Raw genomic sequence first — 16,632 nt, forward strand, 5'->3', positions numbered from 1 at the left:
CCAAAGTCAAGTGTGCACTGTCTGGAATGGTGAATGGCTACACAGCCCGGATTAAGAGTCTTGTTCAGCTAATACCTTTCATTTCACAAGACCGGAGGTAATACCATCTGGACATCCAGTAATCCGCTTGCATGTTGACAAGCAGAAATCCACACTTAACTATACTGTGGCTGCTGACAATGCCGACATCATAACAGATAAATCACCTTGCACTTGTGATTTCAGTGGTCTCTTGGTAGCAATACCGAGATTCTGTAGGTCACGAAGCAAACTTTCATTCAAAGGAAATCTGACAAGGTATCTTCTGTGTTTAAGATACTGAAAGAGATGATCACAGACCTTGGCAGAAGCTACAGAAACTAAGTTTTGATGGGTAATTTTCCCAAACAAAGGTGTGGTAACTTGTAAGCTTCAATAGTTTAATAATATATAAAGTAAGAATGGGCAAATGACTTTGTATGTCACTCCTCCCATTGTTTTAAGTAAAAACACCAAATCTGCCCGGAGCATTTTGATTTTCCTTATGCTCTTAATGCAGTCCGACTTTGTTCTAGCCTATTGATTCACTCGGAATTTATTCATCTCTTTGTTTTAAAACTTTGTGCTGAATGGAATCTAACTCTGAGGATATCGAGTGCCATAAGTAAGCAATAACAATGGTCGCTGTTTAAATTATATTTTGCTCATAGTTGCCTCAACTTCGAAAAAATATGTTTTCACATTCTCTTTTCGAGTTGGATGAACAAGTTGGCCAACTAACTGCATTTATAGCCAGATAAATAAACTGTTTTAATGAGGTTGCTTGTTGAAGAAATACTGGAAAGAGCTCCCCTGCTCTTCCTGAAATGCCATGGGATCTTTTAGATCAACCTGAAAGGATGGGCACTTAATAGCACCTCAGACAAAGCAACACTCCCTCAGCACTGAAATTATTGCTTTATGTGCTCAAGTGTCTGGAGTGGGACTTGACGATGCCCCCCTCAAAAAAACATGCAGCCCTACCACTGAGCCATGAAGGAAGGACCTTGGCAGGCACAATTAGTTGAATTCCTGTCAAAAAGACAGCATTTGGATTAAGATAGCCATGGAGAGCTGCATGATTGATTAAAGGGCAACGCTTATTAAGTCTACTTCAGAAGCCTTTACTCCCTCTGACAATGATCAACTTTGTCAGATACAATAGCATTATCAATTGCTCTTCACATTTCAATAAGATGGAGTTCAATGTATTTCGTATTTATTATTTTTGCATAATTATTTTTGACAATTCCTTCGGGCAGCCTGCTTCAATGTGCAACTTGGCTTCATTCATGGAGGGGAGATTGTAGGATGATCGGGGGGAGGGGGGCGGGGGGAGGGGGGCGGGGGAGCATAATACAATTCACTCCACGTGATGGCAAGCTGCTGCTTTCAACACTTCTGTCTGAGGCAGAAGGTGTAAGGGGCTGGTAAGTGGAAAAACAGTGAATCTCCCACTGTTTCTGTCTGGACTATGTTTTAGCTTCCAAGCAGGGATGACGATGTGTGGGGTGGGGTCCTCTAGTGGACTTTGGGGGTACCAACATTAAATACTTCCTGACCCACAGCAGGGTCCACCGTGTCATGGCCAGGTTCAAAAATACTTGCAATTATCCACTACCAAGTGAATCCCAGCCGAGAGGAATGATGCATCACAAGGGTGTGGTGAATTGGCCTTCCAGCTCGTTAATCCAATGCAAATTGGTTCAAATGACCCATTTGCATCCTCCCAAAGGTGGCAGGCGTGTAGCTCTCGAGCAATCCCATTTTTTGCCCAACGCTTAATTCTCTGTTGGCTCAATAACCCCGCTACCAACGGTGGGAGGTGGAGAACCCATCCTCCAATGTTTTCCAAAGATCAGTATGCAAACTTCTTTGCGAAGCAATGATTCTTTGTAGACCTTAACTGTTGAAAACATTTTAAAAAATTTTGAGAGAATCAACACAATCTCACTCCAAAGTAAAAACACACAATAGGGTTGGTTTTGCATGTTTTTATATTGCAAATGAAAAACAATTTCAATCACAAAAGCATTTCAACATATTTATTAAACATTTGTTCTCTAAAATAATGTAATAGTTATTCATAATATAATTTAAAAGTCAAGTAACAGTCTAAAATCATAGGGCATTGAGCTCTCAACTGCTGACTGCCGAGTATTCCATAATCTTTTCTTTGCAATCTTCTTGTTTTGTGGGAGGACAGGTGACAAGCAAGCTAGAGATTAAAATAACAGCTCATGAAACAGAGCAATCCTCCAAAATGTTCACACACCCTCCAAACTAAAACTATAGCAAGAAAAGGAGGAGGATTGGGGAAACCCCCATCTTAGAGACATTAACATTTTGGAAAATGTCAAGAAAATCTGTTCTCTCCTTCTCAGATGTATATATATTTTTTAAATGTAAGGGTCATTCAAACGTTACATTTTGCAGGGTGTGTGTGTGTGACATCAGAAAATGCTAACTGTTTGTGGTCAAAAACAGCACCATCCCTTTTAAGGCATTCTGCCTTTCCAGCCCGAACATCTCCATTCAACCCATTACATGTAGTAAATCTGCGCTGCACATTCCAAATCTGGCCTCGACAGCGGAAATTACTATATTTACATATGCTTTTAGAGTTTTCAATTACTTTTTGCAATGATGTAGGAATATCGTATGTTCAGGTTGTACTCTAGAACCCAAAGAAACTCTAAGGTAGGCTGGAACCTCCCATCCCAAACAAAGTTTCTATCTGCAGTTCATCTCATTGTTTTTGTATCGCTGTGAAAAGATATATAGGAGCCAGTTTGTTTTTCCAAAGGGAAGATCGTTACTTTGACTGGCTCAGGGCCATTCTCAGTCACAGTTTGGGTGACTTTGGCAGGTGTCCAGCACCAGGTGAAGGTGTACAGGAAAGAATAGGCAGTCCAATGTTTTTTTTTTTAAACCCGCTGCACGTTGGCCACCTTTAAGATGTGCCGTTGGCAAAAATGCTCAATTGGTCGTGGAAGAGCGCAGGTTTGCTCAGTTACACTGGCCAATGGAGAAGGTGGCACGAGAAGTAGGATTTGTTCCACCTAGAGCACTTATAAATTGGCAGAGATTAAAGATGAAACAGGTGTGTGGACTTCACTTAACTGCACCAGATCGAAGCAGATTCCTTCTACTCACATGGTGTAGAACTGCTGGTAGACCTATTGCTGGCTGCCCAATTATCTGGGACTTGATGCTTGTTTCATTAAGAATACTTAGGGTGACTATTTTTAGACATGACCAATTTATCAATAAGTGGCAACAGGCTCTCTGAAAGAAATCTAAATGGTGATCTTTTTGTTTATTTTAATTAACAAAATGTGATCCTATACGTGTACCTACAACCAAGTACAGTGGGAGGTCATGATTGATATGCTACTGCCATTCATTTAGTACCAGTGCAAGAGATAATTAAAGTGGATATTTCTCACAAAAAAACATCTGCAAAGGCACAATTACAGGGTTATACAAACAAAACCCAACTGAGTATAGAATATTTTCAAAAATTATAAAGTACTACTCGCAATTTTCAATAAAAGGTCAATTTTTAAAAAGTTGATTTCTGATGAACATTAACAAGCCATCATAGCTCGAGTTATCTCTCGCTTATCTCTCCTCCACCAATCATTGTCACCGAGTCGAGAAAGCAAATTGGCTCCTCCCCCTTCTACAACCAACCCCAATGACCAATCCCAGGTAAAGTACAAATAATTAAATATGTATGTCCTTACTTCAGTTTGTGTTGAATGAGCAATGAATAATGGACAGAAGTTTTCTAAAAATTGACTTTTTCTTTTGACTTTCTAAAAGTTCAGAAGTTTTCTAAAAATTGACTTTTTCTTTTGACTTGCAAAGTCTGAATCAAGAACATTCATGGCTGGAGCAAAGCATCTCCTCCCCTTTCTGCTTCTCCTGAAGTCAGGGACACTTAGGGGATTGTTGGCGAGCACTGACAACTCTCTGATACAATGCTCAGGCTACCATTCTACATGTGTACGCCTAGGCAACAAGATTTTCAAGCTCATGGACTATGATGGGATCTTCATCTGATGTTAAATGTACGCACACACTTTTCAGCAGAGATCCCTGGATAAATAAAGAGCGAGACTACCAAATTATTTCCCCCTTCCCTTAGCTCAGGAACAAAGAGAGCAGATGTAATGATCATGAGTACCACTCTGGCTAAGAATTAGCACGAGCTATGCTTATAGCCTTGGGTTTACTGTTCAGTTCACTCGTGCACCACTCTAATATGTTAATTTAATGTCTAAAGAAGGAAGATGGAATTCACTATAAAAATCCGTCAAAATTGGATGGATAGATCCAGTTGATCAGAGATCAAAAATCACCAAGATTAAATGTGTTATTAAATGTGGGCAGATGTTGCATTACAAATTTTTAGAAAACTATTCTAAAAAATTACATTTTAAAGTCTTGGCTGAGTTTAAAGAATGTTTTCAAAATGACTCCAGGCTACCAGACAGAATTGTGGATTCAAATCATCTTTCTCTTATCTCCTGAAAGACAAGGGGATGCATTCCCTAGATATGACACGAATAATACAAAAGACATTTGAAATTCAAATAGTGTCACAAATGAGTAAACAAACTCATTGACTTGATAGCCTTCCCTCCAAATACTAAGACACTAACTGATAAGCCACTGGAAGGTGAGAAACAGCCCTTGCCCTTTTGAACATAGCAAATGCTTAAAATAATTCAAAACTAATGGAATTACCACTTGCCTTATGTGGAACTGACTTAGCATTACAGCAGCTGCCTTTGTTTAATGATGTTTTAAAAAAAAGGACAGCATACTGTCTAAAAACAGATCCATCTTAAATCAGCTTCAGCGCAGCAGAAAAGACAACTGCTTGCACAGGGAGCCAAAGGGGGTCATCCAGATCATACAGCTACCGTTCTGCTGCAAGATAACTTTGAACTAAACATACCATGCCTGCAGAACAGAAGTAAGGAACCTTCTCTCCTCTCCGTGAACCTGATTTCACCCAAGCTCGCCTGTCAACCAACCTCTGGCAATTCAACATTGGAAGCCATCGCAGCTGCAGGGACAATCCTACAACCTCAACGTCTTCACGCCAGACAATACAACATTTTGACTTTGAAAGACGAGCAGCCCATGACAAATGGGGGAATTGAATAGTTGTGGAAGCACATCTAACCAAGCAAGAAAACCAGCTCTTGCGGATCGAAAGACTACAAATGTGAGCAAATTACCAGAGCTACTACAGAAACCATCTCTGCAAGAAATAATAAGGGCATAATCTATATCCATAATATAGAAATCTTGGAACAAAATATTCCTTGTTGAGCTAATTCTAGACTTCAGTAGGACTCAATTCCACCACTAACAGATTTACTGTCATGATTGCAACAATCAGAAAAAAGACACCAAGTAACTTTGGAAAGCCTACAATTCTCGACTCAAAGACTAAATCATAATTTACCGAGGGTGAAGTAGTCCATAAAAGACAAAAATACTGATATATGTGACTATAAACCACCTTAAAAAGATTTGATGGATACAGACAACTTTCCGGCCGCTTACGCCAGCAACATCTTCAGGTCATGTTGATGGCGCCTCCATGGCGGGTTTCCCGGCGGTGAGGGGTGCATTCAATGGGAAATCCCGTTGACAATGGCGGAAACAGAAGATCCCATCGCTCGCCAATGGCGGGCCACCTCCGCCGCTGCGAAACATGTGGCGGGTTGGGTGGAAAATCCCACCTAATAGGAGTGTTTGATATGTAGCATATTGTAGATCTCCTTGCGAAGGGGAGAGGTTACGCTGCTGGGAAATTGTAGGTATTTCTTTTCTCCCTCTCTTCCAAGTTGGTTGCACTTGGTGACCACTTTGTGCGAGGTTCAGTAAAGTTTCTGCTCCATTGTTATCCAACAGTGTCCAAAAAACCCCAACCTCAGGCAAACACTGAGACAGCCGTATGACATTTCAATAGCTATCATAAAAGGTTGGTACACCTTGGTATCTGTCAGTGGTTCTGCATTACATATTTCCCAGAATAGGGAGAGATGAGGAGGTGATGGCGAGATAGAAATCTGCGGTATCCTTTCCCAAATTGACCAGTGGCAAATATTGCTCAGAAAAAAGTACATGCCATTCAACTTTGTAATGGTGAATAGTGCCAGAGTAGGCGTGTACAGGAACTCATCAATCCAGTGGAGCACCAAACCCCAAACCCCCCCTCCCTCAGCATATTTGAAATAACTCCACAGTATAGGGTCTATGACATGTGCTGCCACACCAAGTGTCAGCCAATAAGCTCTACAATTGTCATTGAACTACCTGGTAGTGGCCAACCATTTACAAGTGCGGGGGGCGGGGGGGGGGGGGGGGGGGGGGGGGGGGGGAGTTGGACAGGGGTTAATGACGAACCCAGGCTCGATACTAGTAAAAATAAAGTGCAGACCCGACAAAAGCGGACAGAGGGCACGGGGGAGAAAGTATCCAAAAGCACCTGCCACAGCCCACGTTAGCTCAATCCAGAGCATATCACATTCACGCCATCTACTTGCCTAGACTGGTCACAATAATACAGTACTAAACCAGACACACCCTAGTAACAGCCCCTTTCCAACAGGAGGCACAATGTTCACTGGGCTCAATGTTGGTCTTCAGAAATAAATCTGTTTAGCATCTGCGGGAGCTTGTTCCATTGGACAATAGGGGCACTTTAATCTGTACAAGGAGAAAAGTGCATGAGAAATTATACAAGAACAGCTCACATTGCTGACAAAGATTTTCTAAGTTTACATTTACATGAGGCACCGACCAAGTAAATGACCTGTACCCACTGTAATTCTTCTGATAAAGTGGGCAGGCATGTTCCCCCTTAATCAATGTTGCCCTTAATCCATTACCAGGAGGGTGGCCAACTCACCTTGCTGATTGGTCGAGTCTCTTGCTTGCTGAGATTGGGGGTTTCTGGCAGGTAAGCTCATTGGACAGCTGCACCAACCCACAAGAACACCAGTGAATTGGGGTAAGGTCAGAAACTTCACTGGGGTAGGGTCAGAAAGTGCAGCCCGGTGGCGGTGGGTAGCACTGCTGCCTCACGGTGCCGAGGTCCCAGGTTCGATCCCGGTTCTGGGTCACTGTCCGTGTGGAGTTTGCACATTCTCCCCGTGTTTGCGTGGGTTTCATCCCCACAACCCAAAAAAATGTGCAGGGTAGGTGGATTGGCCATACTAAATTGCCCCTTAATTGGAAAAAATGAATTGGGCACTCTTAAATTTTTTTTAAAAGCAGGTGCAGCAGCGAATCCCCGTCAAGGTGGACAGGTATATTTGCTGAGGTAATGACTTTAAAGATGGCCCTTCCCAGCTAAAAATGCCGGATTCCAGTGGTGTAGCGGGGGTAGAAAACCTAGCTAAGAAGCTAGGCTAATTATAGAACAATATCTGGATATCGACATCATACTGGAAGAGCAACCACCCAGTCAGTAAATTAGGACATTAAACACCTCCCCCAGCTAGTTGTAAATGCAAGAGAGGCAGAATGAATTAGAGAAATGGAGGACGGTACTTTGGTTTAGACATGTTCGGGATGGCTATTCTTTACCGGTTATAAACTTAAGCATTTCCCTTTGTCCTCAAAACCCTCATTAAATCTACAATCACTTCCAGAGATTCACAATTCTCACCGATATCCAAGATTATGGCACATCCCACAATTTACTCGGCAAGATTGATAATTTGGTCAACATATCCACACGTCACTTACTTTCCACCATTGATCAGTTTGTTTAATGCATCTCTGGAGATCACGTGACCACAGATTAACTTCATGGGAGGGTTGGATTCAGTCGCTTGCTGTCGGAGGATGGGGCAGGCAAAGACAGAGTGGTACCAGCACTTCTTACCCAGCTCAATCTCAATCTGAAACAAATAAAAGTTCCGTTTTACATTTTTATTTGCCTGCTTTGGAAAAAGAGCGTTATTGTTAATTGCTGTTCTCACATTCAATCGCTGCTCTCTGGCGAGTTAGCTAATCTCAACTGGGGGTGGCAGTGACAGAACATTTGGTCTCGAGTATTGCAAAAGACAGGCTGACTTCCAGCTCCTGATCAGTACCAAGCGACTCCTGCAAAGAGGTGAGAGTGGGTGTGTTGTACATCTGTGTGAGATCATCAGGTGAGGACAGATTCAAATGTCATTGCTTTCATTACATGTTTAAGGGCACTCACCGTCCAGGGTCACATGGTCCTTTGACCAGTTAGTGGATGTTCGGTGGCTATCGTGGAACTAAAACCAATCACAAGCCATGATCTTAAAGAAAGGGGACAAAGTGGCGATGGAGAAAGAGAGTTTTACCCTTGGAAACTTGGGGAAATGTCTCATCTGCTGCAGACTTTTTGATTATTCATTCTTTTTTAAAAATAAATGTAAAGTTCATAATTCATTCTTTTTTCAATTAAGGGGTAATTTAGCGTGACCAATCCATCTACCCTACACATCTTTGGGTTGTGGGGGTGAGACCCACGCAGATTCGGGGGGAATGTGCAAACCACACGGTTGATTATTCATTCTGTTGAAGCACTTCCAAACTTGATCTATGCAAAGGACATTTAAACTGTCTAAGGCCACCCTCAGCATGTATAACAATGCTCCTTGACATCCGGAAACAACAATCCCTGTCAGACGTTAATCAAATCAACAACAAAAAATCAAAGGTGTTTTACCAAGGGAAAGTATCGACAATGAACAGACCCACAAATTGCGGTGCTAGACTAACAAGAGAAAACATGATGTTTTCCCAAAGGTGGTGAAAGAAGATGCACGGTTTTGGGAGGAAATTTCAGAGAGAATGGGATTGGGATGATTGGATATTCTACCATCACTTGTGGGATGAAACAAGGGAGTGCACAGGAGGACATTTGGAGAGTCAATGATATGGGACAGAATATCACAGAGGCACTTGTAAGTCAAGGGTATTAAAGATGGGGACAGGAAGCCCATGTAGGTCAGCGTTGATGAATGCGAATGACAAGCTGCACTTGGAGCAAGGCAAGAAACGTGCTGCGTGTTTTGAACATGACCTACATCGAGGGCGAACAAAGGGAATGGGGAAAACCAGCAAGGGAGACATTGACAAAAGGTGAAAAAGAGGTTTCAATGGCAGTTAGCATCGCACCCTCAAATTCCCAGCCCCTCGAGGATTTACTTTCAATTAATAAATAAATTTAGCATAAAAAGCGATCAGTAATGATGACCTCAGGACTAACAGTTTGTATAAAAACCCATCTGGTTCACGCTATCCTTAACAAGTCTGGCCTACTGTGATATCAGACCCAAGGTAATGTGGTTGGCTCCTGGCGGTCATTGTAAATAGCCTAGTAAACTACTCAGTTAAGGGCAATTATGGATGGGGGCAATAAATGCTGGCCTTGCCAGCAATGCCCATGTTCCACGAATGAATAAAAATGCAGAAATGCATCATCACCATCCCAGAGGCTAGAGGTGGCGATTGTATAAGGAATTGGAATTAAATTAACCTTTTGGGCAAATCCAAGATTTGAAGTCAAGGCGATAAGGGGTATAATAAATGCTGTAAAAAAAGTGAAGGAAAACACACGGCATGACCACTACGGAATAAGAAAAAGGTCGAGAAAAGCTGGAGACCATGAGCAGCTACTTGACTTAAGTGTAAAAGCAGGCGGTGCAATACTGGAATGTTAATACTCAATTTACAGAGCACATTTGAACACAGACTCAATTTGGGAGTTTTATACCACCCGAATACTGCACCATGGCCATACACAAAGGTCTGCAAATGCACAATATTGCAATAAGATGTGGGGAAAATCAGAGTCCTGGTTCCATCTGGCCACAACCCGTATTTGAGACATCTGGGATGGTGATGATGTATTTCTGCATTTTTATGCATTCATGGAATATGGGCATTGCTGGCAATGGCAAGAACCCACTTGCTCCAATTTAGGGAGGGTGGATAGGGGCTGGTGGTCAGTATTGGACATTATAGGAAGTCACTAACAGTAAGAAGGTATTTAGTTTGAACAATACGATTTAATCATCAATAGGCAACACTTACTGGAAGCTCATCCTTCTGGCTCCATATCCCTGTACACTGCCTCTGTTCAATCACAGCCTTAATATTCAGCAGAACTGGCAATGCCAGACAGCCAGCAGAAAAACTGGTGTAGTAGAGAAATAAAATGGTCAGTTAGACAGAAAGATACCAGTGCTTAACAGAATCATTGTTCAAGGACCTAGGTAGAAATATGGGAATAGCAGAACCGACCTGAAACATTAACCCTGTTTTCTTTCTCCACAGTGCTGCCAGCCCCGGAGTATTTCCAGTATTTTCTGGTTTAACTATAGAATGGATGTGTTTTTTTTTCTAAATTAGACTCTCCCCACCCAACAAAAAAAAAAAAAAAAAAAGTTTCATCATTTCACAATGTTTCCCACCAACAAAAAAGCAGAAGAACCTTAGGCGGTACGGCGGCACAGTGGTTAGCACTGCTGCCTCACAGCACCAGGGTCCCGGGTTCAATTCCGGCCTTGGGTGACTGTCTGTGTGGAGTTTGCACGTTCTCCCAGTGTCTGCATGGGTTTCCTCCAGGTGCTCCGGTTTCCCACAGTCCGTAGATGTGCAGGTTAGGTGGATTGCCCATGCTAAATTGCTTCTTAGTGCCCAGGGATGTGCAGGTTAAGTGGGGTTATGGGGATAGGCATGAAAGGGGTGAGTCTGGGTAACATGCTCTTTCGGCAAGTCAGTGCTGACTTCATGGGCGAAAGGCCTCCTTCTGCACTGTCGGGATTCTATGGGTTTTTTAAAAATTTGAGTACCCAATTCCCCCCCCCCCAATTAGGGGTCAATTTAGAGTGGACAATTCATCTGCACGTCTTTTTGGGTTGTGGGGGTAAGTCCCATGCAGTCACGGGGCGAATGTGCAAACTCCACACGGACAGTGACCCTGGGCCAGGATCAAACACAGGTCCTCGGAGCCGGGAGGCTGAAGTGCTAACCACTGCTCCACCCTAGGGATTCTATGACTTTATTCTAGGATTCAGAACCAAATCTGCTAGAATGTTGACATAGTTTCATTAATTGACAATCTTAAAAAGGGGAGAATAAGATTAAAATAAACTTCTTGAGGGACTTTTCTTTCAAGGGGTGGACTGTGGTATATTTCCTCCATAGCTGGAGACAATAACCAAAAGAACTGGGTTTATCATGGGTTTCACTTTTCCTCTGATTCTTTATGATCAGCAACTTTTCCTCCTGTGCCTCACTGCCGTCCTCTGTAGACTGATCACCTCTTAACAGTGCCTGCTATAGTAATTCCTCCTCCAGCAGGGCAGAGGGTCAATTGTTTCTCAAGCCCAGGAACTTTGGGATTGAGCAAGTCCAACATTTTCCACACGCCTGAACGTTCAGAATCTTACAGCACAGGAGGCGGTGACATTTGGTCCATCGTGTCTGCACATGCTCTTTGAAAGAGCGATCCAATTAGTCCGTTTCCCACAACCCTGAAAATGCTTCTTTTTCAAGTACTTGTCGATCAAATTTCTTTTGGAAAATGTTACCATTGAATCTGCTTCTGCCCTGTCAGGCAATGCATTTCAGATCACAACAGTTCACCGCGTAAAAGACACTTCTTCTCATCCTCCCTGTGGTTCATTTGTTAATCATTTTGAATCTACGTAGACGGATGTAATTCAGTCCATTCTGTCCACGTTGTCGTAAAAGAGCCATCCTGCCTAATCCTACTTTCCGGTTCTCTATACTTCAAAGTGCACATCCAAGTAATATGATGAGGGGGGTTTCTGCCTCGATCACTCTTTCAGGTAGCCAGTTCCAGATTTCCACCATCTTCTGTGTGATAAAGTTTTTCCTCAACTCCCCTCTAATCCTTCTACCAATTACTTTAAATCTATACCTCCTTTCTGCTCTTATTAACCTCTCTGCTGAGGGAAATAGGTCTCTCCAGCCACCCTCTCTACCCCTCATAATTTTAATACACCTCAATTAAAATCTCCCTTCAGCCTCGAATCTTACCTCATTGCTAATATTCTCCATTACTACCAATATCTCCAATTTACCCTCTTTGGTATGAACACATCCTTCCTGTACCACAGTGATTAGAACTGTATGCAGTACTTTAGCTGTAACCCAACTGTGTATTTTTCCCAGTTCTAGCATAACCTTACTGCTGCTTTGTGTTCCTTGACCAATAAAAACAAATATCCTATATACCTGCTTAACCACTTTATCTACCGTTCCAGCTACTACCTCAGGGATCTATGAATTTGCAGAAGATATAGGTGCAGATGTAGGCCATTCGGTCCATCAAGTTTGCTCTGCCATTCAGTGAGATCATGACCGATCTGATGATAATTCTCAATTCCACTTTCCCACCTTGTCCCCATAATCCCAGATTCCCTAACTGATCAAAAATCTGTCTGTTTATCGGCCAGCACGATGGCGCAGTGGTTAGCATTGCCACAGCCTACAGCGCTGAGGACCAAGGTCCGATCCCGGCCCCGGGTCACTGTGGAGTTTGCACATTTTCCCTGTGTCTGATGGGTTTCACCACCAATACACAAAGATGTATTTGGGGCAGCACGGTAGCATTGTGGATAGCACAATTGCTTCACAGCTCCAGGGTCCCAGGTTCGATTCCGGCTTGGGTCACGGTCTGTGCGGAGTCTGCACATCCTCCCAGTGTGTGCGTGGGTTTCCTCCGGGTGCTCCAGTTTCCTCCCACAGTCCAAAAGATGTGCGGGTTAGGTGGATTGGCCATGATAAATTGCCCTTAGTGTCCAAAATGGCCCTTAGTGTTGGGTGGGGTTATGGGGATAGGGTGGAGGTGCTGATGTTGGGTAGGGTGCTCTTTCCAAGAGCCGGTACAGACTCGATGGGCCGAATGGCCTCCTTCTGAACTGTAAATTCTATGAATGTGCAGGGTAGTTGGATTGGCCACACTAAATTGCCCCTTAATTGGAAAGAAAATGATTTGGTACTCTAAATTCATATTTTTTAAATCTGTCTATCTCAGCTTTGAATATACTTAACCACCAAGCCTCTACAACTCTGTTGCAAAGAATTCCATAGATTCAGGGCAGCATGGTGGCGCAGTGGTTAGCACTGCTGCCTCACGGCGTGAGGTCCCAGGATCGATCCCGGCTCTGGGTCACTGTCCGTGTGGAGTTTGCATATTCTCCCCGTGTTTGCGTGGGTTTCGGCCCCACAACCCAAAGATGGGCAGGGTAGGTGGATTGGCCACGCTAAATTGCCCCTTAATTGGAAAAAAATAATTGGGTACTCGAAATTTATATTAAAAAAAAGAATTCCATAGATTCACTAGCCTCCTAGAGAAGAAATTCCTCCTCATCTCAATATTAATGGGTGACCACTTACTTGGAGATTATGCCCTCTGATATTAGACTCCCCACAAGAGGAAACATCCTCTCAGCATCTACCCTGTCAAGCCCCCTGAGAATCCTATATGTCTCAATAAGATCATCGCTCATCCTTCTAAACTCCAATGAGTTCAGGCCCAACCTAGTCAATCTTGCCAGTCAAGAAAATCCCTCCAAATCGGGATGAACCATTTCTGGCACTCCCAAGATCCATCAGTTCCTCTACACTTCTCACTCGTATTGTGAATTCCTTGCCTTATTTACACTCCTGCCAATGGAAAGAAGCTTCTTCCCATGTACTTTATCAAAACATTTCATTATTATTTTAAAAAAACACCTCCTTAAATCACCCTCTCCTTATTTGAAGGATAACAATCTGATCGTTTCTATTGTCTTCTAATATAAAGGATAATGGAATCAACAGTGCAGTTTTCAGAAACTCCAAATCATTCAAAACCTATACCTCTATCCTGTCATAGTTCATGAACTTAAAAAAAAAAAGACATTCAAAACACTTTTCAGCCAACTACACCTTAAGAGCCTAATTCTGATGCAGACCAAACACCACTGAACTGGCCTCAAGCTTGTGAAATTTCCCTAAAGCAGTGGTATCTGATCAGGACAACAAATCTATGGGGGAAAAAGTGATCATTTATATCAGAAAAATAGTTGAACATAGATTATCATAGAATTTACAGTGCAGAAGGAGGCCATTCAGCCCATCGAGTCTGCACCGGCTCTTGGAAAGAGCACCCTACCCAAGGTCAACACCTCCAACCTATCCCCATAACCCAGTAACCCCACCCAACACTAAGGGCAATTTTGGACACTAAGGGCAATTTATCATGGCCAATCCACCTAACCTGCACTTCTTTGGAGTGTGGGAGGAAACCGGAGCACCCGGAGGAAACCCACGCACACACGGGGAGGATGTGCAGACTCCGCACAGACAGTGACCCAAGCCGGAATCGAACCTGGGACCCTGGAGCTGTGAAGCAATTGTGCTATCCACAATGCTACCATGCTGCTATACATACTGTATACAATGCTACAGGAAAACAATATTTATTTGCAGTTCTATGCTTTAAATGTGAGTATTTTACTAAATAGTAATATGCTGTTAAAATAATAGAGTTGCCTTATGGTGAATAAGAAGAACCTTTGAACAAATCACTGTTGTGAATTAAGGATTTTAAATCTAAAGTTAACAAGCATTCATGGCCTGGCCCAGATTACAAGCTGATTGACATCTACAAACGAACAATTTCCAAATTTAGTGGGGGGGGGGGGGTCAGCCAGCTGAGGTTTTGCCCCTTCCTCCAGATCCCAATTCACAGAATTTTTATTGGATTCAAACTGTGATTAGCAAAAGGTACAATTTGGGGTTAAACTTGGGTCTAGGTGCCTCAATTCACATGGAATAGTTCATTCGGTAATACAACTATCGGAGGACAGAAGCAAGATTGCCCGATGGACAGAAATGTAGAACCAGAATATACAAAATCTCAGCACATTGGCGTGTATGTTTCAGAGTTGGAGAGAATTCATGAAAGGTACTGATGCACAATCAATCACTGCTGAAGCGAGATTGTCGTCCAATTGAAGGCTTTAATGAACAAGTAGTTACCCCAGCAGCTCCGGTACAGAATGACTGCTGTGGGTGAAACACAGACTCTTATGCTCCGCCTGCTGGGCAGAACCAGCAGGCAGCTTCTACCACTCATACTACAGTATAAGGTACATCCCACCTAGGTACCGCGATACCCCTAATATAGCCTACCACATTCACCCCCTGTTTAAAAAAAAAAAAGAGTCCAGCGGGGGTGGTGGCCTTGCTTTTACAGTGGTAGAGATTATAGCGGTACTCTTCGGTGCCTTTACATGCAATTCACATATTTACAGACAATTATTTACAAGTTCATTTTAGAATGAAACTATCAGGCGGTCGGGGGCCCTGGTCGTCCTCAACGTTCGTCGCAGTCCCGGCGGTGATGCTGGCGTCGGCTCGGGCATCCGTGGCTCTGGGAGCGTGTCGTCTTCAGCTTCATCGCATCCGGATGGGGCCAGTGGGAGGACGGATCCTCCTGGTAAGGGGGCTGTGGTGTGCGCGCCGGTGAAAGAATGGTTGGGGTTGGTGGGGGTCCAGATCCCGGAGGGAGACCGTGTCTTGTCGGCCGTCGGGGTGCGCCACATAGGTGAACTGGGGGTTAGCATATGTGTACTGGGAGTTAGCATGGAGGAGATGTACCCTCTCGACCAGGGCCCGACTTGTGGGCCTGTATGTGTTTGCGGAGTAGGACGGGTCCGGGGGCTGCCAGCCATGTTGGGAGCGAGGTCCCAGAGGAGGACCTCCTAGGGAAGGCAAGGAGACGTTCATGAGGTGTTTCATTGGTAGTAGTGCACAGTAGTGATCGGATGGAGTGAAGTGCATCGGGGAGGACCTCCTGCCATCGGGACACTGGGAGATTCTTGGACCGTAGGGCCAGTAGGACGGCCTTCCAGACCGTCCTGTTCTCCCTCTGTACCTGCCCGTTTCCCCGGGGGTTGTAACTGGTTGTCCTGCTGGAGGCAATGCCCTTGCTGAGCAGGAATTGACGCAGCTCATCACTCATGAAGGAGGACCCCCTATCGCTATGGATGTAGGCGGGGAAACCGAACAGGGTAAAGATGCTGTGTAGGGCTTTAATGATGGTGGCAGCCGTCATGTCGGGACAGGGGGTGGCGAAAGTGAACCGGGAGTACTCATCAATCACTTTTAGGAAATACGTGTTGCGGTCGGTGGAGGGAAGGGGCCCTTTGAAATCCACGCTGAGGCGTTCAAAGGGGCGGGAAGCCTTCACCAGGTGCGCTTTCTCTGGCCTGTAGAAGTGCAGCACTCCGCGCAGATTTTGGCAGTTTCTGGTTACGGCCCTGGCCTCCTCGATGGAGTAGGGCAGATTGCGGGTTTTAACAAAGTGGAAGAACCGGGTGACCCCCGGGTGACAGAGGTCCTCGTGGAGGGCTTGGAGTCGGCCTACTTGTACACTGGCACAAGTGCCGCGGAACAGGGCATCAGGAGGCTCGTTGAGCTTCCCGGACGATACAAGATCTCTTAATTATAGGTGGAGAGCTCGATCCTCCACCGTAAGAACTTATCATTCTTAATTTTGCCCCCCTGTGCATTGTCAAA

General features: G+C 44.0%; 1 protein-coding gene across 2 annotated transcripts in view; it reads right to left on the bottom strand.

Annotated features, from left to right (window-relative positions):
• Positions 1-1,997: 1,997 nt before the first annotated feature.
• Positions 1,998-16,632, bottom strand: part of rmnd5b (required for meiotic nuclear division 5 homolog B) — a 128,486-nt gene continuing 113,851 nt past the window's right edge. For both annotated transcript variants that reach the window (XM_072512011.1, XM_072512010.1), the window contains exons 7-9: positions 10,126-10,228; positions 7,798-7,952; positions 1,998-6,753 (exon numbers count right to left, since the gene is read on the bottom strand). In XM_072512011.1, coding sequence (XP_072368112.1) covers positions 6,690-6,753; positions 7,798-7,952; positions 10,126-10,228 — 322 coding nt within the window. In that variant the 3' untranslated portion in view covers positions 1,998-6,689. The remainder of the gene's footprint in view (positions 6,754-7,797; positions 7,953-10,125; positions 10,229-16,632) is intronic.

Source organism: Scyliorhinus torazame, chromosome 7 (genome assembly GCF_047496885.1).
Source record: "Scyliorhinus torazame isolate Kashiwa2021f chromosome 7, sScyTor2.1, whole genome shotgun sequence".
NCBI classification, from domain to species: Eukaryota; Metazoa; Chordata; class Chondrichthyes; order Carcharhiniformes; family Scyliorhinidae; genus Scyliorhinus; species Scyliorhinus torazame.